This window comes from Triticum urartu, chromosome 1 (assembly GCF_003073215.2).
Source record: "Triticum urartu cultivar G1812 chromosome 1, Tu2.1, whole genome shotgun sequence".
NCBI lineage: Eukaryota > Viridiplantae > Streptophyta > Magnoliopsida > Poales > Poaceae > Triticum > Triticum urartu.
Window position 1 is genome coordinate 155338542 of NC_053022.1, and position 27480 is coordinate 155366021.

The 27480-nt window shown below is 42.9% G+C and overlaps 2 protein-coding genes and 1 non-coding gene across 24 annotated transcripts; 1 reads left to right on the forward strand and 2 right to left on the reverse strand.

The window, feature by feature from the left end:
• Positions 1–3242: 3242 nt before the first annotated feature.
• Positions 3243–17650, forward strand: LOC125552440. 22 transcript variants are annotated; one of them, XM_048716100.1, is made up of 24 exons: positions 6422–6568; positions 6660–6819; positions 7586–7744; positions 7877–9666; positions 9810–9956; positions 10042–10048; positions 10140–10204; positions 10273–10323; positions 11038–11106; positions 11203–11301; positions 11398–11585; positions 11756–12086; positions 12860–12943; positions 13067–13964; positions 14741–14926; positions 15048–15175; positions 15249–15382; positions 15598–15673; positions 15746–16008; positions 16078–16263; positions 16335–16464; positions 16564–16775; positions 16851–16935; positions 17005–17650. In XM_048716100.1, the coding sequence occupies exons 18-24, from the start codon at positions 15617–15619 to the stop codon at positions 17116–17118; spliced, it is 1047 nt and encodes a 348-aa protein (XP_048572057.1). In that variant the 5' UTR covers positions 6422–6568; positions 6660–6819; positions 7586–7744; positions 7877–9666; positions 9810–9956; positions 10042–10048; positions 10140–10204; positions 10273–10323; positions 11038–11106; positions 11203–11301; positions 11398–11585; positions 11756–12086; positions 12860–12943; positions 13067–13964; positions 14741–14926; positions 15048–15175; positions 15249–15382; positions 15598–15616; the 3' UTR covers positions 17119–17650. The 22 variants fall into 22 exon arrangements, 21 of the variants coding, with proteins under 21 accessions (XP_048572062.1, XP_048572053.1, XP_048572057.1 ...); XM_048716112.1 differs by lacking the exon at positions 11038–11106; XM_048716047.1 differs by lacking the exon at positions 9810–9956.
• On the reverse strand, positions 11224–11301 carry LOC125533382. Its single transcript, XR_007294262.1, has one exon. It is a non-coding gene; the product is annotated as a small nucleolar RNA snoR35 (small nucleolar RNA).
• A 131-nt stretch (positions 17651–17781) lies between the features above and the next one.
• Positions 17782–21427, reverse strand: LOC125552539 (mitochondrial dicarboxylate/tricarboxylate transporter DTC-like). The gene is made up of 6 exons (XM_048716144.1): positions 21155–21427; positions 20360–20443; positions 19231–19292; positions 18504–18865; positions 18151–18365; positions 17782–18046 (listed from the first exon to the last, which is right to left on the reverse strand). The coding sequence occupies exons 1-6, from the start codon at positions 21281–21283 to the stop codon at positions 17990–17992; spliced, it is 909 nt and encodes a 302-aa protein (XP_048572101.1). The 5' UTR covers positions 21284–21427; the 3' UTR covers positions 17782–17989.
• Between the last annotated feature and the right edge of the window lie 6053 nt (positions 21428–27480).

The window sequence follows — 27480 nt, forward strand, 5'->3', positions numbered from 1 at the left end:
CCCACTGTAAGTTGCTCGGATGAAGGAACCATCATGACTACGTTGAATCCGCTTCTTCAAGAAAACTTACTGTACCAGCAATACTGCTACCATATGCGAAGACTGGACGCCACTGTAGCACGTCATATCACTCAAACCCACTAGGCCAGACTAGCCTGCCCAACGCCAATGTTCTAGGATATGTACGTCTCTATACTGCTATGATTTTGTTGACGACTAGAAAGAAATGGAGGGTCTTTCTCTCTGTCTCTAGATCTCTCTCCACCCCCCCAACCCCTCTCTAGCACATGTACACACTCTCTGTAGCCACTCCAAAAGTACGACGTAATTACACATTCACGCTTCTAGCGAAAAAATATGAATTCATGCATGTTACAGGTACGTGCCAATTTTGTTCTTAATGTTGGCTGTTAATGTGAATGTATCCGCGAACCAACTCTTTGAGTTTGATGTGAATTATGTATAACTGTGGACTATTGTCTGCTCAATGACCATACCTATAAGCGTACCACGAGCTCATCAGCCCCATCGTCTCTCTTCGGTGATTATTTGCAAGTACTATAGTAGCTCACACATTAGCTAGCCTGCTAACACGGTGCGGAATTAGTTGAGGTTTGACGCTAAGAATCACCAAACAAGCCCTGCTTATATGATAAACAATTCAAACTTATATCTAAGCATGTCATATATTACATCAAAACTGGTGAGGATACATCTGTTTCCATAACTCGGAGAGGGTTAGCATGATGCACTATCAAACAAAAGTAGCAAGTACCGCCCATACAAGACAGTGCACTAGCCCTAAGATGGTTTGATAACACGCATCGTTCTGATAATTAAACACAATGCAAACTACGTTGAAGAATTAGCGCGACCAACTATTTCTTGTCATCGATCTCTCGGGTAATGTCCACAGGACGAACAGCGGCATGGGAATCGATCTATGGAGCAATGTCAACAGGATGGACAGCGGCATGAGAATCGATCTCTGGGGCGATGTCCACAGGACAGACAACGGCATGGGAATCAATTTTTGGGGCGATGTCCACAAGACGAATAGCGGCATGGGAATCGATCACTGGGGTGATGTACACTGGCACTGGCACAACCTAACATATTAGTAAGCACATTGCAAATAATCAAAAACCACAACTATGGTAAGCCATTTTTTACCTTGTGCAGCTCACCAGGGGATCCCATCCCTCCCGAGGCCATCTCCTCGAATGGGGTGATCGTCTTGCCAGGGAAATACTGCTTCTCAACGGCGACTATCTCCTCAAACCTGGCCTCGGGCCTCTCATAGGTGGCCATTAGATTTTCTGGGGTAGGCACGGTGGCGCCCTTGCTATTCTTCCAGCTTTCTTTGCTCAGGAGTTCATCCGCCAACATCGTCAACTCTTTGGCCAGTGCTTGTTTCTTGGATTTCTTCATCTCCATGGGTTGGCCCGCCAACATCGCCAACTCGTTGGCCGGTGTCGCTTCCTGAAGATTTTTGTCTCGAGTGGGTTGTCCGCCGGTAACTCTTTGCCTAATGCTTCATGATCCATCAATAAACTGACAAACAAAAAGCAATCAAAAAGAAACCACAACCGCAATGAAAACGGGAAAAGAGTAAGCAGTGAGAATCGGTGGGTGCTTCGGAAAAAGAAGATTCTTCGAATGAAAATAGAGTAGCATCACTGATTTTCCCACCTTTCCTTCGTCGGTACAGAAGAAAAATGACAGAAGTGAGTAGCCTGGAGTGAGGTTTTCTTCAAGATAGGGGAGAAAGGGATTCAACGAGCGTTCCAGTAAAATGATGGTTGCTTCGTCCCGTCCATCTTCGAGGCCACTTTACCACTGTTGGTAAAGGTGTGGGTTTTGTGATATGATGGGTCATGACGGCCACACCGGGGTGACTGGTGAGTCTCGACTACAGCACCTTGCTGTGATTTGGTGGATGACACGCGGGCCCGGATGCTTGATGTCCCGCGTGTCCATGAAACAATGTAATAGAGCTGCTTGTCATGGAGTTTGGACGACGGAGGAGGAGCTGGCAATAGTAGTACTCCATAAAGAATGTACTCTCACATTTTGTTTTGAGGATTAACTGTACTCCCACATAGAAAATATAAATAATAATGCATGTTGGTGCAGCCCATGTTTCCGATAATTTGAGCCGTGGGATTGTTTACAAATTTTATGAGGCGGTGGTTGTTCACTTAATGGAGGGTCTAGTATCAGACGTGAACGTAACAAAGTACGACCTGGCACACCGTTAGAGGTGGAACAAAAGCTCGTAGCTCGCGAGCTTAATGAGCCCTCGATAGTTCGGCTTGTTATCCTCGTGGGTCACTTCTTAATGAACAAAGTCAATCATCAATTTCTTAAGGAGCTTAACAAATGAGCCAACAAGTTTCACGCTAAATTTGTTAGTAACAACACAACACATATTTCATCTTACGTGAAAATTTGTTAACGAGCGCTCACGGGCTTAAAGAGCTTCAAACGAACGAGCCAAGCAGGGTTTTTTTGCTCGTTAATCTTTTCGAGCTTAACAAACCGAGCCTTAACGAGCAAGATTTATCAAGATTTAATATCTATGTACAAGAAGTTCTCAATGATGAAACATTCAAGAAGCGGGGATGTATAAGGAGTGTTAGAAATTAATTAGTAGATTAATTAGCACATGCTAATTAGTGAATAGTCCTTAGCAAAGGGGTGTGTCCAACCCCGAATAGTCATGTCTCCTCTCTTTATTGTCAACAGGCACCTGTTCGAGGGGATGCCACCTTTTCCAGATGTATATACTTGAGAATAAATAGAAAACCGAACTAATCGTCCATTCATTTTCATTCAATCTCGTTTTACTTTGACATATTAGTCGGAGCGACGCTGCCGCCGTCATCGAAGCCGCACCGCCACCAAAACTATTCTTGAACTATCTACAGGCTGACGCCGAAGCACCGGGGATCTCCACACCTCCCTGCCGCCGGAGTGGCAGATGGAAGGAGGGAGATCCCACGGGCTCACCGCCGACAGTTGAAGATGGAAGTGGATCTCCGTCATGTTCGTCGCTCACTAGAGAGAAAACTGGGTCATGGGGAAAATTATCCCGCTAAGGCCTCATTTGGTTTCAGCGAATCCCCCTGGGATCCTTGCCTTTTCCCCGGGCCGACAAACCACGGACAGAATAAACCCCGGAATTCTCACGATCGCGTTTGGACGCCCACGAAAAAGGGGTACCCCTGGCCTTTTCCCGGCCTTTCCCCGGGAAAGGCTCCCACGAGTGGAGACATCGGGGAGGAAACCCTCGCTTCTTCTGTCTCGCACTCATGAACGACTGGCGGCGGCGACTGGAAGACCTCCTCCGTCCACCGCTCCTGCCTCCTCCGTCCACCGCTCCTGCCTCCTCCGTCCGGCGACTGCGACACCCCTGCCCTCCTCCCTTCGACGCTCTGCCCCTCCAGATGGGGCGACGGGACCGGGGTCGCCATCCTACTACTTCCCAGATCTCGTCTCCACCCCCAAGATCTTCACCTTCCGATGATGACGACGGCCAGGAGATCATGCTCCTCTTCGTCCAAGGTTATCCCCTACTCCTCCTCTTCCACCCACCATTTTTTCCTTCCCTGCTACACGCACTAACGAGCGCTTGTACAGATCCAAGAGCCTCCTCTCCTGTTTGAGTTTTGTATCACAAGAACCAATACCGAAGAACATCCATCGTTTGCAGTAGTGTTTCTACCTGACTATCCTGACCTCACAAGTGAGCACAATCACATCTACCTCCTTGTAATGCTAATCTACACACAATGTTCTAGTATATTTCTGAAGGGGACTACTCAGCCTGTACTAGCTTTGTCCTAATTTTAACTTAGAATCTTTAGGATAACCTGAAGTATGCTTGTCTTGCCTATAATAACGGTGTAGCATAAACGTACCAGTTATTGGAATTTAATCGCGTTAATGAAAGTAGCATTAGTATCATGGTAACTGTTTAGTTTAAAATTACTCTCATTCAAGTTCTTCCCTTTTGTACCAAGATATGGAACCAAGGTTTGAGCATATGTAATCTTGATAATTGGCCTTCGGTTTAAACTCTATGGACCCAAGGGGACATTCACTCCATTATCTCTGTCCATTTTACACTTTTTGCGTACGCCATTGAGTTGATCTATTGTTGTCTTAACTTCAAGCTTTATTTGTAAAAAGTATGTTAGTGGCAAAGTAATTAAAAGATGAAACCATGTGCTATTAAGATTTTGAGTTTTCCTGCGGATTATTCAAAGAGAGAACAACATCTTATTATGTTTGGATCTGTTTGTTTGTGAAAGATGCATATAAATAAGAATATGTGCTTATATATATTTTGACTTCTGAATTGATATTATCTTTTTGTAAAGAATTTTGACTTATGATGTGATTGCAGCAAAGCCAATTGATAGTATTATCGATGCAGTGCTATTAAGTCATCAATTACTAATGTACTGTTAGAAAACGGCCTTTACTGATTGAAGGAGAAAATTGCTACCAAGGAGAAAACATAAGGTATGTAATTTTGAAGTACTCCCTTCGTTCCGAATTACTTGTCGCAGATATGGATGTATCTAGATGTATTTTAGTTCTAGATACATCCATTTTTATGACAAGTAATTTGGAACGGAGGGAGTACCAATTTAGAGGTGCAGTTTTGTGTTTTCTTCCATTGGCATTTTTCAATTTGTTCATGAATTTGCACATGCTAACTCATAAGCAGGGGAATATCTTGTGGAGAAAACAGAGGGTGTATACAAATGAGTTCATGCTCTTGTCAGTTTTTCGTTGGGAATTATCTTGTGTTTTTGTGTTAATGCATCTCTACAGCTTTAGCTCCTTATGTCCATCATGTCGGCGCTGGCGACATTGAACATGTCGACGATGGGGGCAGTGCCATCCTTGATGATTCAGTTCAGGATCCCCCACTTGGCGGCGTCCTTGGCGCTGTAGCTCTCTTTCGGGTTCAGCCCGCAGCCGATGGAGACGGCCATGAACTTGCCGTATGTTGGAATAAACCCAAATCTGCACCTAGTATATTTCTCTGCCATGGTAGGCGCTTGTGTTTTGCTGCCATGCAGCGTTTTTAGCTAGTGTCTAGTTTTCAGTTTCAGTCTTTCTTCAGTCAATCTGTTAGCGAGTTTAGCTAGAGTAGTTAGTCGCCAGGAGCGATTCTGGCGTCCACTCTGATCGCTCGTGGGGTGGAATTTTTTTCAGTTGTAGCTCATTTTTCATTAGCTGATACCTTCAGTTATCGTATACCAATGTCTTTCTCTGAGCCCGTTTTTCAGTTGCAGCTCTGGATAAATTTAGTGAATTTAGTTTCACGACGAGATTATACAAAGCGAAGCAGTTGGTCAGTAGTAATCCTTTAAATATTATACAATATCGAGGAGAAAAGCTCTGACAAGCTTGTCATTCAGTCCCGTCATACAATATTACAATTGGAATAGTGTTTATACAATCGAAAAGCTCTGAAGGCTATTTTCAAACTAGTTTCAGTCTAACATTCGTTTCTTGCGAAATGATGGCTTTCATGCCGTGGTCATCTAGAAATTAAAGAGAACAATATTATACATATAAGAACACAAATAGGTGTGTGCTTATTATGTTTGCATCTATTTCATTGGGAACATGGATATAAATAAATATATGTGCTTATATATAGTTTAAAATTTACAATGTATAGTGACTACGTTGTTGTTTTTTGCTTTGCAGGTTTCCTAAAGCTAGCCAATGAAAATGTTCAAAGAAGTTGATCTTGAAAGTTTCAGTAGTGACTATCCCAGCAGCAACACATTTTGGCATGGATGATTTACACAGATACATGTTGATAATGGAACTAAATGATTATTCTTGCTGGATTTCTACCTTAGTTAGCATTTCCTCTGTTAAACCATGATTAGCACGCTAAATTTATTCGCAGTGCCATTATTTGTGCGACTGAACATGTATAACTTATGTCAGCATGTTTGATGTGGATTGAAGTGTGTTTTTTTTACAGATATACTTGTTTCATGTTTTTCTGTTTTTTCCTTGTCATTCCTGAAGTTTGCAATGAAATTAGAGAAAAAAGATAGTTACTTTTGAACTAATATAATATTTTCATAAAAAATTGTGTTATTTTTCATGGCTTTTGAATATAATGTTTTCTAAGAAATTTGATACTTTTCTGACAATTTTCTGAACGGGATTCCCTCCCCTCCACCTCATCTCCAAACTCACGTGGGGTTGTCCCCGTGGTGGGAGAGGGGGGAATCTCTACTCCTAATGTCTCAGTTGGTAGGTCGCGTTTCGGGTTTTATTTTCGTCCCACCTCACCCGGTCTTTTTTGGTACTTCTTTGATACTTCCTCCCACCTTTCACCCATCATGGTTTTTTTTTTACCTGCTCCCACCTTCCCGTTCAAAAAAAACCCAACCAAAACCACGTTCATGTAGTTCTCTCGCAAGCGACAGAATCGAACGAAAATAAACCTCCGAAGAAAAACCAGCGAAAAAAAACCCTCCACGACCCGCACGCAGGCAGGAACGAGGAGGCCTCCAGGTCCAGGGTGCCCACCTCTCCTTCTCTCTCGCCTCCCACCCTCATCCTCCCGATCTGGTCGCCGCCCACCCTCACCCTCCCGATCTCGTGAGCTGCAGGGGAAATCGGTCTCCAGAATCGCCACCACTGATGCCGCTCGGTTCCCCTCCGCAATGGTCTCCACCAGCGCCGCGTGCCCCCAAGAAAATGGCGGCCTTGGATGAAAACGTGCGGCTCGATCGACCTTGAGAAGATCCCCATCAACGCGGACTCCCCTATGTAAGTCCCCAATTCCCCTCCCTTCTCCCTTCCCTCGATCCAAATCTCGTACCCACAGATCTAGATCACGGCCATAGGGAAACCAACAACGAGAAGAAGCGGCTCGCCGAGATATGCCATGTCGACTTCTCCTTTTGTCATCAATGGAGGCGCCACGAAGGCCAAGAAGAAGGCCCCAACAACCCTGGCCATGATAGGGCCTCATGTAGAGCCTGAAGTAGGTGCAGCATCATAGTCCGTCCTTGCACATACAAAAAACAGACATTTATTTCTGATTATGGTCGACGTGAATAATGATGTCAATTAATTTGATGCTTCAGTTAACTTGTAATTTGCTGAATTACTATTGGTTAAGCACCGTGCAGGTCTTTGTTTGATTGTTAGTCGGTGACAATTAGCAAGAAGTTGTAGGAGGTTAAAATCATCTGCCAATTCTCTTTTAAAAACTGCCAACTTAATTAATGAATAATGTCGAATTGTAGACGCAGTGAACAGATAATGCAAAGTTCCTGCAATGACTAATTTGAGAACTACCGGTGTTACATATTTCTAAGACTATATGTGTACACGTCTAATGCCCTTTCTGATGTTTCTCACTATCGAGATTACGCTTTTAAAAAAGTGTTTGTTATGTTTAGTGTCAATCTAGAACAAAATCTATTTTGACTCCACTCTGGACAATCTTCAAAGAGATGCTAATTCTTCATGATTATTAACTTGACGCCTGAAATATTAATTTTGCCTGTCCTATTTTGGTTTATTTCAGTTCAGTGTGGTAATCTACAGCAATCAAGTTAACAAATCTGAAGCATTTTAGCAAGGCAACGGTGCAAGTGCTCTTTTGGTGGAAGATGAAGCTTTTGTTGGGCTTGTGATGTTTTTCTGAAGAAGACTGGCGATGAACTCAAAAGACAGATAACATGCGGTATTTGTGATATAGTACTAAATGATTCAGGACTGCTGTAGCTCCAGAAAGGATGGCACTCTTCATATTGTGATGCAACGTCATAATACTAGGTTGTTTCTATTTGTTTTGATGCAACTTCTATAATTGCAGGTTGCTACTACGGGAATACCTGATGTTGCTTCATATTAGTTATATCTTCCAATATTTACAGAAACTTCCGAAAATGGCACCAGGTCAGGACATGCTGATGATAACCTTCCAGTTTTGCTAAATCATAGTTACTTGAGTAATCTCTACTCCTAAAGTGTTCTTCGAAGGTGCTCATCAAATCTGTTGATACACAACACCGCAGTTATTGGTGGTTTACACTGGATAGTTTCCAGACCTTTATCGCAAGATGGACGAACTTGGCATCTCAGCCAGTACTCTGCCTCATCAACAGTTTGATGTCCCTTTGCATGAAGTTAGGCCAGCATCAGAATATCCGTAGCCTTTTTTAGGAGATGAAGGTGAAGAATATTAAGCCGGATAACCTCACATGTTTCCTTCTAATGAGCAGCCGTGCGTCATTGAACAAGATAGATGTTGTTGGAGAAGTTTTAGAAGAAATGCAAGAAAATGATGTAGTTCTAGGGTGGTATGCATATAGCATGGTTTCTATCTACCTGAGTGCTGGTTTGGTTTTAAAAAACAGTCCGCTCTCAAGAAACTCGAGGGCCTTGATTTTAGAAGGTAACATAAATATCTAGATTGATCGTTCATGGTCCTGGGGCTCCTTGTTACAGTTCAAGCAAGAGTTTAGTCCATAATACTCAATTTCATCCTGAAGTGCATGCCCCCTGACCCATGGGACAACGGCACGGAGGCAATCGCATAACCCAGCGGCAGGGCGTGGCGGCGTTGTGGCCAGTGAGGAGCGCCGTTAGGGCGTGCCCTGAATCGAGAGGAACAAGTATGTTCACTTTCTGTTCGCTTTGTGTTTGCTTTCTGTAGTCTCAAAGCAGAGCAATGGTTCACTGCAAATTTTATCAGAGAATGTGCAACAAAAGCACGTTGAGAAGTTCCTGTGAGCCCTAATTATTTCTTGAGAAAGCAAACTTATTGATCCTTGCTCTATTTTTTGTGTACTAAGATTGTTCGTTTGTACCCAGCATGTGTACGTGATGTGCCCTGCCGCTGTGTGTGCTTCTTGCTAATGTGTGTGCTTCCTGACGCAGTTGAGCATGCGTGTGTGTGTTCGCTGTCGCTGTTTATTAACATTGTCATGCTCTCCTTACTTTTTGCTTAACAATTCATGATCAATACTGAACATTATTTTTTGAATAGATGCCACTTGAACTTAGTTTTAGCTCTCATGTTGTTCAATGAATCATCAAGTAATGTTTTGCATGGATTTTATAACTGACACAATGTTTCTGATTTAATGAGAGCCAACCATGCGTTCCTGGCTTCCCCGGCGATGCCAACATGGCAGGGCAGGACCCAGTGGCCATCTTCGGCGCCTTCATGGACTTCGTCAGCGCCGACCTCTGCTTCATCATCTACGGCCACGACCCCTTTGCCGTCGGCATCATCTGGCACCTCGGAGTGCAAATTAAATGTGTTCATGGAGTGGGGTGTAATTGTGATTTGTGCAATGGGTTTAGAGTGGAAGGGGCTGTCATTCTTGTTTAGCAGGGGCTGCAAGTTCTATCTCTATAAGCCTGACTTGCAGCGGCAACAACAGATTCAGATGTGGTAAGCTCATTCATTCATTCTCTCAGGAGAAGAGGACCAAATTGATTCAAATTTTGTGTTCTGATCTTAATGTTGCGAGGTTTGCGATCACATGTATGGTCGGGACTGCGTGGGTCCGGCGACCAATTGCTTGCATCTCTTGCTGTATGGTGATGATGACCGGCTCTTGTTAAATCCAATACGACTGCACTTCTTCGCTTCAGGTGGCCGTGAAGCTCTGACTCCATCCTCACGACACTCAAACCTGTCTTGATGATTGCATCAGATTGCAACTCTATTATCTTTTCATACCATGATATGCGTGCATGTCTCTTCGGTTCTCAAACAAGAAATACTTTTCTTTCAGTTTGCTTTGTAGGTAACATGCAGTGTACAGTTGGTAGCAGATTATGATGCAAGTTTGTTTGTTTTCACTCCAAGCATGATTTTTATGATACATGACGCTACTCTGAGGCTGCTCCTCACTACCAGTCACAACAAGATGGGCCCCCTGGTGGTCCTCTGAAATTTGATTCCCTCGATGGCCGAGGATCGTTTTGCTTTGAAGTCTGATGTACATTTTTTTTAATCTCATGTAGGAAGAAGGTATCCCCCCTATACGAAGATTTCTAGCTTGCCTATGTGTTGATAAGTGCATTCGGCCAAACAATTTGTGGACCAAATAAACTTGTTGCAGATACAGAAGAACAAGGCTGCACACAAGGAGTTGCCTGAATTGCAGTGGCAGCGGTGTTGCAATATGTAAGGTTTTGCATTAACTTGGTCTATTTTCTATCCATAAGTCTAATGAATTGGCCCTTGTTTATCAGGAATCAAGCTTGTGAAGAAAAATTTCGTTACTTTAATGACACACACTTGCAGTAAGTCATTCAGAGATATATTCAGTACATGCTAGGTTGCCAAGCTCAGAGCCACCTGTTGTCTCCATAAATTCGCTGAAAGCAAAAATCATTTGCCCATAGTCATGTGAAACCTTCTAGAATTCTTTTTAGTATTTTGCATTGCTTGTGCATTTCTTTTTTTATCACTTCTAATAACCTCATTGATTCATTTTTCCTATCGTCATGTCAGTCCTTGCTCTAAATTTTTTGTTAATATGTTGCACTTCTTGTGCATTTCCATTTTTATCACTTCTAATAATCTCATTGACTGTTTACATCTCACCATGTTTACCAAGAACATGAGTGATAATTTTGTTTTATAATAATACAATAGTGACAATTTTATTTTATTTTATTTTATTTTCTGACATAGTTCTCAATTAGGCTTACAAATATTTTACATTGGCAGTAGTTCTGCCATCAAGCTTATGTGTAATGTATTCCTTAGAATGGTGTTTCAGCCATTTCTATGTAGGTGGCATGTGTGATGGCACGTATTTCAGCCATATCGACTTAGGTGGCATGTGTGCTGGCGCAAGAAAAGGAAGGCCCTGAACTGAAAGGAGCAACATATATTAATGAAATGCCCTGAATTGAGAGAGAGAGAGAGAGAGAGTTCAATTTAATTTGTCTGGTTTAAATATTTATGAGTAATTTAATTTGTTTGACCTTGAGTGTTGACTTGCTTTTCAGTTGTCAACAATGTCCGTTTTGCTGAATGTACTTGCTTATCCTTCTACTGGACTACCATTGGTTCACTGTGTACATACACTTTCCAATTCTGTCTGTTTACTATCTTTTGTTATTATTTGTCTTGATAACTTGATGCTTTCTTCCTTGGTTGTTTAATCTTAACAGTTCCACATCCCACATCGAACCTTCCAGACTCATCCAAGTGACCATTTGCAACATCCTTTTCCGGACAATCTGGATTAGTTCAAGGTTTTCATCACTCTGGTGAGCATATGGTGCGCTAACTCGGTTAGCGCATTGACATAGTGCAACGCCCATTGATTAAACGTTTTTATCTCTTATCATTTTCTGCATTTTCAGGTCTGCACAACATTCATGGAAATTATAGTCTTCCAAAATATTCCTGGATCACTTGCAAAAAGGAATGCTGTGAAGAGTAGCGTTCCATCATCTGGGGTCCAACAACCCAGAGGGAGCATTTCTGGGAGATTTGCTGCAAACAGCCTTCCTGTTGTCATTCTCTGGTTCGAATGCCCACCTTTGTGGAGGTTTGCGGCATTGTTATTTATATACGTTCAACATCATGAACATGCATGTTAATTGGTTTGCAATCTAAGGAACAATTTTGTTGGCTTGATAAATTATAACATACTCTTGCTTTGGTTTCATGTGGAGGATGATGATTTTTACTGTTTTGGTATTATTGTTTCTTCTGCAGATTCCTCATGCACATTTAGCTGTCAGTGGTAGAGTAATGAATGTTGGTGGAGGTCAAGCATTTAGAAGTGGAATGAATATGGGTGGTACCATTCAAGGTTTATCCTCAAACTTGGGCACCAGTGGTAATCGAAATTATGTTCCTGGAAACCCAGCTTTGGGTCCACGTATTACAAACATTGTGCGCAGAAGTAACATTGGAATAAATATAAGCTCTGGTGGGTTGTCGGTGCCGATTATCTCATCACACATCGATTTTAGGGTCAATGCTGCAAGTGGAAGACTAAATGTGCAAGGATCCAACAGGATGATGAATGGCCTTATTCTGCAAGGTAGTTTAATTAACCATAGCTTGAATTTATTACTTAGTAGATTTATGTTAAGCTTCATGTTTTAGCTTGAAATACGAGTACTATTTATAGCATGTTTAACTATTGCTATTTTAGTGCTCTGTTCAGCGTGTACTTACCATATCTCCTGCTTTGAGCTGTCCCCTCACCCCTTGACTTTATCTTACCAAAAAAATGGCATATGAAATACTTAGTGAACATCCCGTATGATGAGATATTTTCTTGGGAAACACACTAGGTAGCCTTGATGTTAGTGCTTCATAAACTATGAATGAACCATGTGGTGCTGGAGTGTACTATAGAATTCATTTTTTTAAGCTACACTATCTGAATAATTAGACATTTTTTATCTATGTAAAATAAGAGCCAACTTATAGAATTTTGACCTTAAACATTGAAGTCCAACATAATATTATACTGCTGAATTTCTGTCATATCGATATTCTTCCTTTTGCAGGCATACATTGAATATATATGTTCTTGCTTTTCTTAGTGATCGTTGCTGTACCTATTTTGATTTCCTAGCCGCGCCTGTTGCTCTGCTCTCTGTTTGAAGATGACAAAGACGAAGAACATGGTGGTAGCGCAAATGTGATAGTAAATTCCATTACAATAAATATTTGTTGATTTATATGTATGGTTAGAAAATCATGCAGCTCTTTTGTGAAGAGTAGAACCTTTTATTCTATTCAGGGGTTTCTTCAAATTTGTGTTACAGCATATAAGCTTGCATCTGAATCGGGGCAATGCTGTAGGTATGCCTGATGGAGCGATTGGGTTGATGCTGATGCTGATATACTTCCCTAAGTTGCTCCAATCGGGAATGCAGATATACTTCCGTGAGTTGCTCCCCAAAACCAATCCCTTGCTCTTCTTTGCACCAATGGTACAAGAGATGCGAGCCATCCTTTTTACTGGATGTTCTCTTGATCGTTTCTTCCTATGGATTTTGTGGTTGCCAGATGTTCTCTCGCTGTGGATTGGTAAAAAGACTAACTCTTAATCAGGGCGCGCGATTTTGATGGAGGTTGTAGAACATTTTCATTAGGCATCAATTTTATTGCTGGTGCTTGTCTGGCTGTAAAATCTGCTCAATATGTATATTTTCCTTTCGTCGTTTTCCGATATAATACTGAACCTTTTGGAATATCTCTGTATATAAAAAAATGTGTTCTGTCTGCCGATTGAAATGGACCTAAATATGAATACGAACCAGTAATTTTTTGTGTTTTTATCACCATGTACATCAATAAATTTGCCGCCGCTGCTGCATCTCTCTCATGCTGCTGTTGCATCTATCTCGGTCGTTGTCGCACGTCGCCATCGAGGGATCCACGTGCCTCCTGCACACTGCCCTGAAGCCCCCTTTGCCATAAACACACGTCCATTGAGTCCTCTGTACATTGGAATGCACATGTTTGAACATGATAAAAGGTAGAAACATCAGGGAATGTACACTCTCCAGCTCTGAACTGCTCGGTAATGCAAGTTTGATCTCATTTAGCTTATCGTTGATCCTGGTGTTAGTTAACTTGTGAATTTAGGTGCAGAAGTATGGCACTATCATTTAGGTTTTTAGTCCTATGTGTATGAATTAGATGATTAAATTCATACAAAATTAGGAGCATAAGAAATCTATTATTGAAATTTATGGGTGGCATTCCTATGATACCTTTTTGATTATTTGAGCCGTAATAGAATCATATGAATATGTACAATCCAGAAAAGATGCATACAGAAGAAAGACAGATGAACCATCACAAGTCACATAATCATCTGTTCCTGGTTTATGGCAAGGGGTACAGATGATAGGAGGAAGGAGAGATGAGGTCACTTTCTTAATTCGAAGCATCACAAAAGGTTAGCATTACTATTCCATGGGATAATGAATTAAGGTTAATTTCATTTTAGAGGATAAAAGCAGCCCGTGGAGGGTGACCCGCACATACACTCGACAATTTTTTTTGAAGTGTTTAACATCCCCTTGCGCTTGACAAGTGTGCCATGTGGTGATCGAGCTAATTATCGTGGGATTGAGCACATTCGAAGGCGTTATGATCAAGTGAACACCTCCACCATTAGTGAGGGTGAGAAAGAGGATAAGCGGTGATACTTTTTCTTGAGTCGTGCTTATTGGCTAAGGGTTTGGTTACATTTCTTTCTCCCATTGCAATGCACAGAAATTATACGCTGGCTCGGCCCCTGCTCCATCCTCTGTTGGAAATAATCACGATTAGGTGTCCCTGTCCCGTACGGATCTGTAGCGTTAGCCGAATCAGCTCTGTACTACTTAGATAGATCAGGCACTATAATAATAATAATAATAATAATAATAATAATAATAATAATAATAATAATAATAATAATAATAATAATAATAATAATAATGCCGAGAGACTATGTTTGAACCCCTAGAGATATTACAGTCATCGAATCAATCATGTTTGCCCCAAGAAAACCATATTCGTGGACATTGTAGATGCCTTGTTATCAAACGACGATCTGCAATGTCTTATGAAGGATGATGTGTTCTTACACGATGGTGTAAGACTAATTGCATAAAATTTGTGATTATTAATATAAACAATATATAATATCGCGTAAAACATAGATATAATCCATACGTGGAACTGCAGGTGATAAATGCTTACATATATTACATGCTGATTCACGACCATCTACGAGACAGGGCGGGTGGAAAGGTACATATTATTAGCACGTTCGTTTCTGGCCAGATAAAAGAAGACAGAGAAAGAGACATAGAACCATCAAAATATCGCCGCATCGTACATCATGTTAATACTTATGTACAACAAGATATGGTTAGTCTCGCCTCATCATCCATGCTTATCATGATGTATTTTTTTAATTAATCCATGTGTATAATGATTTGTTATAATTTATATCTAATTACGACTACAACTTATATGATTTTTACACCAGCGCTATTCATTCTGATTAACATTGAGCGGAGTCATTGGTATCTCGCAGTCGTCAATGCCCAAAAACATGAGATTCAAGTATTGGACTCGCTTGGTTCTCGGATCAATCGGAGTGACCTTACTGTTACGGTAACTACTATACTTTTTTGGTACTTTTGACATATGTTTGTTTGCCTTAACCTACTTTTCATATATAAAATAGTTACTAGGACTTGAGAAGCGTTTGAAACTTGGAGAACAAAGTCCGGAGTTTAATAAAGATCATGAGTGGTCTGATCTCAATGTTACAAAATGGAATGTCGTAGAACAGTTCCTAGAGGCAAAACAAACGGATGGGTAAGCACTTATCACAAATTGAAAATTATTTTCTTTGGTACTCATCAACATAAAAATATGATATATTATAACATATTGATAGTAAAATGTCGCACTGTATCTATTAGTTGATTCAAGCCATGTGGGTATAATGAACACAATTATTTTTTTTCGAAATGGTCTATTTATTTGATTCAGATGTGTGATATTCTAAAGTATTTTTTATGATATTATAGCGCATCTTGTGGACTGTTTATGCTAAATTTTATGGAATATTGGACAACAGATGTATTAACAGATCAGTTCACCCAGGTATTTCCTTTTATACATTATCTCATTATTTTATTGGAATAATGTTATATCGATTTTTTGTATATCTTGCAGGAGGATATCAAGCACTTTCGACGAAAATTAGTTGTCATTTTGCTCGATTCAGAACTGAATAAGCTAAAAAGATGTCCGATATACCATCAACCAGACATTAAAGAAAATGTATCGAAATCTGATCTCGAGCTCCTGGATAATCCACCGGATGGAGTCAAAGACAGACGTCCTAGCCCAATCCTCAGCATGCCCACGGATCAATTTGAATTGCTTGTCGGCCTTTGCAACTATATCATGTCCATTGATGATGCCAAGTGTTTGGAGTAAGTATCATTTATCAATATATAAGGTGCCAGTATACACTGTTGTTATTCTTACCATCCAATTCTCAGAAAAGAATGGGACCGAAGCTCGACACCCCGTCCAATGGGCTTAAGTCTCAAAAAACTTCAAAGCATACTTAACATGAAGCAGTCTATGGACAATGATTTTTCAACATTGCTGTGCGTATTCTGGCATGTGACGAGGGAGTATTGTTCACAGACCCTTCAATACACTACATGGATCTACAATTTTGTGTAAGTTATCATAATTATTCATTCAACATCATTAATATGAACATGTTTTTAAATAGTATTTTTTTACTCAGTCCATGCTGTGGGATTCAACACGAGATCAAAAGTTTTTGTGATAAGGAAACTATTCAGAAGTTGGCAACTTTGTTTGATAGCTGGCATGGGAGAGACAACAACATATTATCATGCAACATGGTAAGTAAGGTATTTTTCCATTGCTTGTCATGGTTTATTGTTGTCTGTAATACCTACCACTTGTAGATTTATCTTCCATATGAATCCATCGGTCGATACATCTTGTAGGTCATCGACAAAGAGGCATGTCATGTATCTATTCTGGATCCTATTCGTACAACACAAATGACGGAGATGAAAATTTTGAAGCACTTAGTGAAATTAAAAAGTTTTGCGAGGGAATTCAAAGAAACACTCGAAATAAAGCAACCAGGATGGCATTCTGATATATCAAAATGCCAACGTGTATTTCCTAATGGTATTCCAACGAGCATAGACGGGTAATAAATTTATCATACAAACATTTATTTTTATTATCACCATATTTAATACAATAACAATTTAGTAAATTACAGGGATTTGTCAGGTTTTTATGTCTTTCATTTTATGCTCTGGTGGAACGATAAAGACCTTGTGCAACCGGTTTGTGCAATGAGTATTGTGCGTTACACATGTTTTTAAATCTTCCATGTGAAGTATTCGTCCTAACTACGTATATGGCTTTTCCAGGATGGGTATGAGTTGAGGAAGCGGTTTTTATTATACTTGCTCAAACATCATGCGAATGAAGTTAAAGACAACTTGCCTGATATTGTGCGAGAATTTCTTAAGCGCATCAAGTAGATCTCAATATTCTATAATATATTTTTATTTGGATCATTACTTTATACGTATACGTTCTCAATTTGATATCTTGTTATGAGTTTACATTACAAGTTAATTGGACTTCAATTGTTATGCAATTGTGATCATGTTATATTGTCTCTACCCGCGATATTTAGCATGCATTATCTTTATGTGACTTCAACAAACTATACAAACTATTTCAGAAGCCCGTGGCAATCGCACGGGCACTCTACTAATTACTACCCTGGGATCAGGGCTATATATACCTGTAATCAATCAGCAGTCTGTTCGACGCATCCCCTCTCGAGGCTATATATACCTGTAGTCAATCATCGAGCTATATATACCTGTTCAAACAAGGAGGGGTCTGCACATGCCAACGTCTGACCACCGAACAACCCCAGTGGCAAGTTCACGCAACGACAACAATCATCATCAATATCAAGAGGCCCACAATTTATTTAAGAGCATAATATGGTGCAAGGCACAGGTAGAAAGGATTTATTTTTTCGAGCCACAGATAAAATTGAGCACATACAACAAGATGGCACAAGCAGGTACTCCCTCCGTTCCGAATTACTTGTCGCAGGTATGGACAAGTAATTTAGAACGGAGGGAGTAGTAATATTGTCTCATGGCTGTGCCCAACCTACAGAAGTATGCCCGCCAAAAAAATTGCCCCAATTACAACAAATAATGTGATTATGTGATTATTGTAACAATGTCAAGAGTACCACAGCAAATGTAAGCTACGGTAGAAATTGCTTAAAACTCTGTCTACCAAAAACAACCACGGGAGTGCAAAGCTGCTGGAAAGTTATTAAATGTGTCGAATAAGGATTGATACTCTTGTCTCCAACTGGAGATCTTATATGCCAATCTTCTTCTGGTACTTCTGGATTTGATTCAAGAAGAGCCACGTCATCTGCAAAAAGTAATCACATGAGTATGCTGCATTGTAACGGATTGGAAACAAATGGCTATGATTGTCTGCCATAGGCCTTGCGCTCTAAGCTAATCAGCGTTTACCATGACATGCGGGGCGATCCTGACACAATATACAGGGAAGCCGGAGTAGAACTTAAATGGGCCACCGGTCTTCAAGGTTTGCATGGCGCAGTCCAAAGACCCAGTGTATGGGTACTTGCCAGTGGCATCAGGTTGCATCTTCTGAATTTGTGTTTTCACGTAATCAAAGGGCAGACTGCAAGCAGCCGCACAGAATCCAGAAATGGCACTGGCTCCTGCAAACCAAAAGTTAGGAAATTTTGTAAGTTCACTGATTGGCCTATACAAAAGGAACATCAGCAAACGTCTTCTCCTAACAGTGTAAAGAATCTTAAACAGCAATGAAAAGAAAGAATCCTAAACAATAATCTTACCAATAACAGTCTGATATTCCCCAGCACCCAATTTGTCTCTGAACAGCTCAACACTTTGATCATAGGACGCAAGCATACCCATATTCAGTGACATGGCTCTCACCACAGTTGGGCCTGCACCCTTCCAAAGCGCAAGGACGCCTTCATCAGCGGTGATACGGTAGAGTGCATGGAATGCATTCTTGTAGTGACGCCGCTGTGCTGCTGGTAGGGTCGAGTCAGCTTGCATCCTAATGAGTGCCAAATCAGCAGGACTGCCCACACATGCGCCAATCGCTCCAGCAGTCAGACCAATAAAAGCTTTCTGAACAAGTGGCAATGGCTTCCCATCATTTGCCTCAATTGCTTTGTTTGTCAAAACCCTGACAAGAAATATTACCAAATACAAAACTCCAAATAAGGATAAATCAACTAGAATCAATGCAACAATAAAACTTTTTTTCCTCAGTGAAATGAACTAATCCAACTTCATAACGATACAGCTGATTCAGACATTATAATGTAATAAACATTAATTCTAGTTATGGCAACAGCCAAGTATAATTAACATTTTGATAACAAAAAACTACAAGCCAAAGACATAATATCTCATGGTAATTATCCAGTCATATGAATTTATTTCAAAACAACAGACATCCTACTAGACAACTAGATATTGCTTCATCAATTATTGTGCAAGCAATGACTATTTATAGTACTATCAATTAAACAACCACGTTATACACACCTGAAGGATCCAAGACGAGCTGTCGTATAGGTCGCTTGCCTTAGTAAACCAGCTGACAAACCCTGTCAAAAAAAATGTAAAACTTGAAGCAACAAACCAATTCAAGAAGCACAAAATAATGTGCTGTTGTAGGTGAAATGCCAGCACATGTCATTGAGGTGTTCAGATCAAACTAGAAAACCAGCATCATCGATACAAACATCATTTACAAAAAACAAAGGTCTGAAAGATAGATATGTAACAGAGGATAGGATGGGATACTTATGATCTGAGCCATGCAAAATCTGTATTCAATTCCGTACTTCCCCATCCAATGGTTGTACTTGTAGATAAAGATTAGACTCCTACAATCACTGCTAAGCTTAGTAACTCTAATTTTTATTTATTATCTCTGATGTATTCCTCTACTTAAATGTGCATGAATGGAAACTGTGGTTTCTCATGCTTCATGTGGTATTTCGATCTAGAAAAACATTATGTTCTTTACTTTTGGAGTGAATATCCAGGAACCCCAAGCTCTGGGTGGTAGTCTCATAAAACACCAGCTTTTGGAAAATTTATCACATAACCACAGTTTATGGGATCACAAAAACTGACAAGACACGCCCACATGGCAAGGACACAGGAAGATTAAAGTAATTGGGCTTATGATTATACAAAATTGGAGATTTGCAAGAGGATATAATGAGAATATAATTGGTGGTGCAAATGGTACTATTTAGATTGATTAGTACATCTTGCCATAAAAGCTATGGTTATGTGCTGAAATTTCAAAAAAATTGGATTCAGTGTGACTATTGCCCCAAAGATTGGGTTTCCTTGATCTCTTACTTTTGAGTTCTGACAAATTCCAAACAATGATCAATATATCAACTTACAACTTTTTTTGTGATTGTAAATGTTTACTATAATCTTCTTCCAATATATTCAAGGTGAGAAAACATGCACAAATAAGAAACGATAGTTGTGAATACCAGATAATATTTACACGTTTAATTTATGTTTGTAAGCCGTGTTTTCCATGTGAACTGAGCAACTGACACTAGTACATGGCAAATGTACAGACGCCAGCAGAAAACACACAGAACAGTTCTGCAAAATATGAATAAAAACATCTGCAAGAACAAACCTTGTAAAAGGAACCAAGGCCCTCATTAGCATACATGGTCTTTGCGACCTGAGCTGCAGATCCCTCACCCAACTGGATCTTCACCTGAAACCAAAAACAGGAAAAGCTATATGAAATAGATATTTACACAATCTCTGTGTTTCAGCAAAAGCTATTAACATGGTTTATTTGTTGTGATCGTAAGACATAACATTCGACTCAACTCTCCAGCAAACACCCACTTAACTATGATGGCATGTTGGTCGATGCTTCCAAAACATAGTGGTGTGGACTAATTATGTATATGCTGGAACATTCCAGCAGCAAATAGTAATAACAGAACAACATCTCAAGATCAACGAACTATTGCTAACTCATTAAGAATCAGTAAAGCCACGCCGACACACAGATCTTCTGGTAAGTAAGATAATAGCACACCACAGATTTAGTGGGATCTCCATGGAGGATCTAAGCTACCACATCGGGCAGTTTTGACTGTAGATAACAATAACGGATTGTGTCACCCCCACTTACACTCATGATGTGACAGTTTCCACAGATCTAAGAAACAAGAATAGCCACCCGCAGTCCCAGACTAGCGCACAACAAGTTCCCCTCCGTTAAGGGAGCTCACTCGAGGGTGCACTCGTCTTACTCAGATCTAACCAAGAGATGCGCAGAAATCTATCAACCCGATCCATCACTCGGCGTCCCGCGCATCCACCACAACCAACCACAGATCTAGGGCTACTCAACAAACCCAGCCACGGAATCGTATACCGCGAGTGAGCCGGAAACAAGAAAAGGATTCCGTACCTTGATCATGTCGATGGGCTGGATGACGCAGGTGGCGAGCATCCCGGAGGCGCCGCCATTGACGAATGGCTTGATCGTCTTCCAGACGCCGGTGGGCGCCGCGGCCTGCTGCTGCTTCGCGTCCGCCATCTCCTGCCGGCGAGATCTAGCCGGGCCGGGAGAGGAAGTGTAGCAGACGCGAGCCGACGGAAGGCGATGTGAGCGAGGAGGAGGCCTAGATCGCTGGGTGCCGTTGCGCTTTTATTATTGTGCCGAGGGCGACGCGAGGAGATAACAGGATTACTTTTTCCCCGAGAAACAAAAGATAGGCGATAAAATACTACTTGGGCCGTAAAACTGTGTAATAAAGTAGCGCCGCGTTCTCGTGAGTGCCGTCGCGGCTGTGCGCGTGGACGTGGTGTACAGGAGGCGGTTGGAGGCGCAAGTTGGCACAAACAGGGTTGGAAAAGGTTTACTTCAGGAGGAGAAAAGTGCTGGTGGCGTATGGGATCTGTCAGTCCGTGGTTTGAGAGGGAGATCTTGTGCACGGTGGGCCCCTGGGCAGGCCCAATTGCTGGTGTGGTGGGAGGCGTGGTCCAGCCAACCTCGTCGCCGTAGTTCCCGTCCCCGCCATGTTTGTTTCTCCCGCTAAGACCATCTCCAGCCAGTCGGTCTCTCAAGCCGCCGAAAAAGAGCCCCCTGAAAGCGAGCCGGCGCTAGATTGGCGTGTGGGGGCGATCTAGTTTCCAGTCGTCGGTCCACCGGTCGCCCCGGGTGCGGCGATGTTGTGTACAAAATATATGCAAGCTCCGCGACATTTGCACGAACTCGGCGAAACTTCATTCAAATTTGTACATAAAACATGCAAACTACGACTGAAATACGCCTAAACTACACCTAGCCGCCACCGTCCGCCGCCGCCGTCTGTACGCTCGGCGCTGGCGGCGGGCCTGCTCACGGACGTAGTCCTTCTTCGCCCACTTGAGAGCGGACTCGTCATCGGAAGCTGCCATCTCGACGTGCTCCGGCTTCACCGGGAGCAGCCCCGGCTCGGGCTTCGGCCAGACCAGGCGGAGGGAGCGCCTCCCCGGAGTCGGACCAGGCGGGGAGGGCCGGGCACCCTCGTTGATGACGAGGGCACCGCTGCGGGTGCGGCGCCTGAGCGGCATCTCCTCTGGCTCGGGCTTGACGGGGCGGAGCGGCCGGTGAGTCAGAACCCGACGACGAGGACGACCCCGGCTCCATCCGCCGCGGTGTCCAAGAGCTACCACGGCGGCAAGAGAAGGTCGGCCGCTGCGGGTACTCGAGGCGCGGCACGTTGCCGGTCTCGATGTGGTCGAGGACGGCCTCGAGGGTGCGGCCTGGCACGCCCCACCACTCGCGTCGACTGTCGGCGTTGAAGCGGCCACGGGGGATGACACCGTTGGTGGCGGCGATCTGCTCCTCGCGACGGCGCTCACTACTAGGAAAAGGGCTATAAATGATGTGGCCACTAATGGCGCACCAGACATGTGGTGCGCCACTACTATATAGCAGTGGCGCACCATGAGTTGGTGCGCCATTAGTGTGATAGACACTAATAGCGCACCAGACACTATCACACTAATGGCGCACCAGACACATGGTGCGTCACTAGTAACAAAAAAAATTATTATTATTTCTCCAAAAATATTAATGACGCACCAGGGCAGAGTGCGCCATTACTAGTTAAACTAGTAATGGCGCACCTGCTACACAGTGCGCCACTTTTTTTTTTGCAAAACTACTAACGGCGCACCTCAAGCTGGTGCGCCATTAGTAACCAGGGTTACTAATGGCGCATATGTGGGTGGTGTGTCATTAGTAACCTGTGACCAGCTAGATATTTTGGACAGCCACACATACACACTCACTTTCCTCACTTTATTCTCTCCACCTCCTCCTCCAAACTTGTGTCGGCTGCCTCCTCCTCCTCACTTCATTTGCACCATAGATTCATCCAAATTAAGTGGTTAAATTACTTTTTTTTGATAGGTAAGTAAGGGAAAAGCTATCTTTATGTTGTATATCTACTTTTTTTCTCCCTCCAACAACGTGCACATGCACTTTTTATGGCCTAGCTAGATCTATGTATGTTTGTGGTGTTGCATATGTTTGTGGTGTTGCATATATGTTTGTGTTTGCAGGTCCGGTATTTGAAAATGCGATAGTTGCCAATATTTTGCCGGAATGTTGACTCATTTCCGTTTCGGCAAGAATTTTGGCACTATGCATTCTTTTTGGTACTGTTTTTAGGGAAAGTCATGCCAAATTTTTTCTTGGTTCTAAAATATCGTTTTGCTCTACCCCGCAGGCGACCATGGTCCGCACGATGACCGACGGCATCGTGAATAGGTTTTTGAGCTTCGCGAAGGCCGAGATGCTTCAAAAGAACGAGATGGAGATAAGATGTCCGTGTCGAAGATGCAAGTTGAAGAGCCTTATTGCGGATCCGGATTCCGGACAGGTGCGGGACCACCTGCTCTTGTGTGGTTTCATGGATGACTATCGGTGGCAAGGTGATGAAGATGATTATGAAGTCGTCCATGGGGGTCGGGCAAGAAATGAGGAAGGGCAGCAAGACAACCACCGCGGCGAGGGCGGGCGAGAAGACGAAGAATCTCCAGGACATGATCACGACGGTGATGCTGTACACAGTCATCATGTAGAAGATGCCGGACATGATGATGAGGAAGATCAAGACGAAGGGCATGATCATGAAGATGAAGATGCCGGAGTAGACGATAATGGAGGCTGGGTGCAGGACCCTCATATTCAAGAGCTGCTTCTCAAGCAGACGGATAACGCAAGAGCTGCCGCCCGAGAGAAAGCCAAGCTGGATCAACTGGAGATAGACGCGATTACTCCATTGTATGAAGGATGCAGGCCCGAGGATACCCGCCTGAAAGTAATGCTCATGGCTCTGGAGATGAAGGTAAAACACAAAATGATTGACGCATGCTTCGACGAGAACATGTCATTCTGGCACGAATGTCTTCCCAAGGGGAACAAGTGCCCGACCAGTTTCGAGGAGGCGAAGAAAATCATGTGTCCTCTGGATTTACCGCACGTGAAATACCATGTGTGCATGAACAATTGCATCATTTATCGGGACGAGGACGCGGAGTCTACCATATGTCCGGTGTGCGGCGTCACTCGATACAAGAAGAGGAAGAAAGCTCCTCGAAAAGTTGTGTGGTACTTTCTGATCACTCCTCGTCTGTAGCGGTATTTCGCGGACCCTAAGCTAGCAAAGCTCCTGCGTTGGCACGCGGATAGGGAGGAGAAGAAGCGAGAAGATGACGAAAATGATCCGGAGATAAATAAAAAAGACAAGATGCTGAGTCACCCTAAGGATGCGAGCCAGTGGCAAGCGTTGAACTTCAAACACCCAGAATTTGGGGACGATCCAAGGAACATCGTGCTGGGCGCGAGCACCGATGGAGTCAATCCGTTTGGCAGCCAGAGAAGCACACATAGCACCTGGTCTGTGTTTGTGTGGATGTACAACCTTCCTCCCTGGTTGTGCATGAAGAGGAAGTACATTCACATGAGTATGCTAATTGAAGGGCCGAAACAACCAGGGAACGACATCAATCTGTATCTGGGGCTGCTGAAAGAGGAGCTAGACACGCTGTGGAAAACGTCAGCCAATACGTGGGACGCCGTAGAGAAAGAATATTTCCCTATGAGAGCCGCACTGCTCACGACGGTGCACGACTATCTCGGTTACGGATATCTCGCGGGGCAGGTGGTCCATGGATTTTCTGGATGCGTCAGGTGCATGGATGACACAATGTATCGCTAGCTAGATAGAGATCCCGGGTCTTCGAAAACCGTGTTCATGGGACATCGAAGGTGGCTTCGCGACGATGACCCATGGAGAAAATGCAAGGATCTGTTCGATGGTGAAACCGAACCCCGAAGACGCCCGCATACGAGGGGCGGCGAGGAAATATACGAGCTGTTGAAAAATTGGAAAGATTGCCCACTGTCGGGAAAGAAGTAGAAGGTGCCAGAGCCGGGAAAGAAGCGAAAGGCGCCAGAGCCGCTGCTGAAGGTATGGAAAACGAGGTCTGTTTTTTGGGACTTGCCGTACTGGAAGATCCACCGTGTGCCTCACAGCCTTGATGTCATGCATATCACGAAGAACGTGTGCAAGAGTCTGCTTGGTACCCTACTCAACATGCCAGAGAGGACCAAAGATGGGCCGAAAGCAAGGGCATACTTGTAATCAATGGGCATCAGGGAGAAGCTTCACGCTAATGATGATGATGATGAGGCGAAGTAGGACACGGAAAGTCGTCGCAAAGGCAAAAAGGCCAAGAAGACCGGAAATGACTACCCTCTCGCGTGCTTCACTCTAAGTCAGGAGAAGATCGAGCAGTTTTTCATCTGCCTCGTAGGAGTAAAACTTCCTTACGGTTACGCGGGGAAGATAAGCAGATACCTAGACCCAGCGAAGCAGAAGTTCAGCGGGATGAAGTCTCACGACTGTCACGTGCTAATGACGCAGATACTTCCAATTGCAATCCGTGGGACCATGGACGCGCACGTCCGTGAAACGCTATTTGGCCTATGCAACTTTTTCGACGTCATCTCTCGAAAGTCGGTTGGCGTGAGGCAACTCATAAGGCTACAGGAAGAGATCGTGGTGATACTATGCGAGCTTGAGATGTACTTTCCGCCCGCATTCTTCGATGTTATGGTGCATCTGCTGGTTCATATCGTGGAGGATATCATCCAACTCGGGCCGACGTTCTTGCACAGCATGATGCCGTTCGAAAGGATGAATGGTGTCATCAAAGGATACATTCGCAACATGCCACGTCCAGAGGGAAGCATAACCAGGGGCTTTCTGACCGAAGAGTGCATCTCCTACTGCACGAATTATCTAGGCATCGAGAACCCCGTTGGTCTGTCCGTCAACAGGCACCTCGGCAGGCTCGCTGGATGGGGTCACCGCGAGGGTCGCCGCGAAATGCATGTCAACTTCGAGGGTCGACTCGCCGACTTTGAAAGAGCAAACCTAGTCGCGCTACAACACATACACGTGGTCGATCCTTGGGTGGTAGAGCACAAAACCTTTATTGAGAAGACGTACAATGACCGAGGCCAACAGAGGACGGACGGAGATATAATCAAAGAGCACAACTCATGTTTCATGCGTTGGTTCAAGCAGAAGCTTTTGTCGTACCCTTTACATGAGGATTCTTCCGCGGAAGAACAACTCATATTTGCCTTGTCACAGGGCGCCGAGCACAACCTGATGACCTATGAGGCGTACGATATCAACGGCTACACATTCTACACCGAGGACAAGGACATGAAGAGCGATGGTTATCAGAACTCCGGGGTAACGATGGAATCCTACACCGGTAACGACAAGGACAGATACTACGGAAGGATCGAGGAGATCTGGGAGCTGAGCTACGCTGGAGAGAAGGTCCCGATGTTCCATGTCAGATGGGCCAAGAGCGTCCTAAAAGAAGACCGGTATTTCACCACCATGGTTATACCCGAAGCCAAATCCAAGACCGCGGGCGCAAATGTCACCGCGAAAAATGAGCCATGGGTACTGTCTTCCCAAGTGGACCAATGCTTCTTCATTACCGACCCGTCAAAGCCCAGTCGTGTTGTTGTGAGGAGAGGCAAAAGGAAGATCATCGGAATGGATGGAGTCGTCAATGAGCAAGACTTCGACAAGTACGGTGACCCGAAGATGGAACATGACGACGAGGACGAAGTAGCAGCATACACCACAAGAAGAAGCAGGACCACCCTACCTAAAGGACGTCCGTTCCACAGAAGAACTCCATTTGTGAAAAAGAAGGGCAAGAAGATTGTGAACTGATAGCTAGCTAAGATCGATTCTATTTAAATTGTAGCCTTCATTTCTCGATTGTATTTCATGGGCACTTTTTGAACTCATGAATATTTTTAAATTTCATGGGCACTTTTTGAATTCATGAATATTTTTTCAAATTTGATGATATTTTTTCATATTCAATATGAAAAAATATTGAATATTCATGATACTCGATCTCGATTCCCCTCCATCTTGATCGCTATCCCCCCTCCCCAGATCCCCCCCCCCCCCCAGCACCCCCCGCACCCTCCCCCGCTCCACCGTCACAAATGAATGCAACTAAAAATAAAAAAAAATGATTATATTTTCAAATAACAAATTTGATGATATTTTCAAATAACAAATTTGATGATATTTTTTTATATTCATAAATATTTTCAAATAACAAATTTGATGATATTTAAAAAAAATTATTACTGTTTTTATAAAAAATTATTACTGTTTCATATTCATATTCATT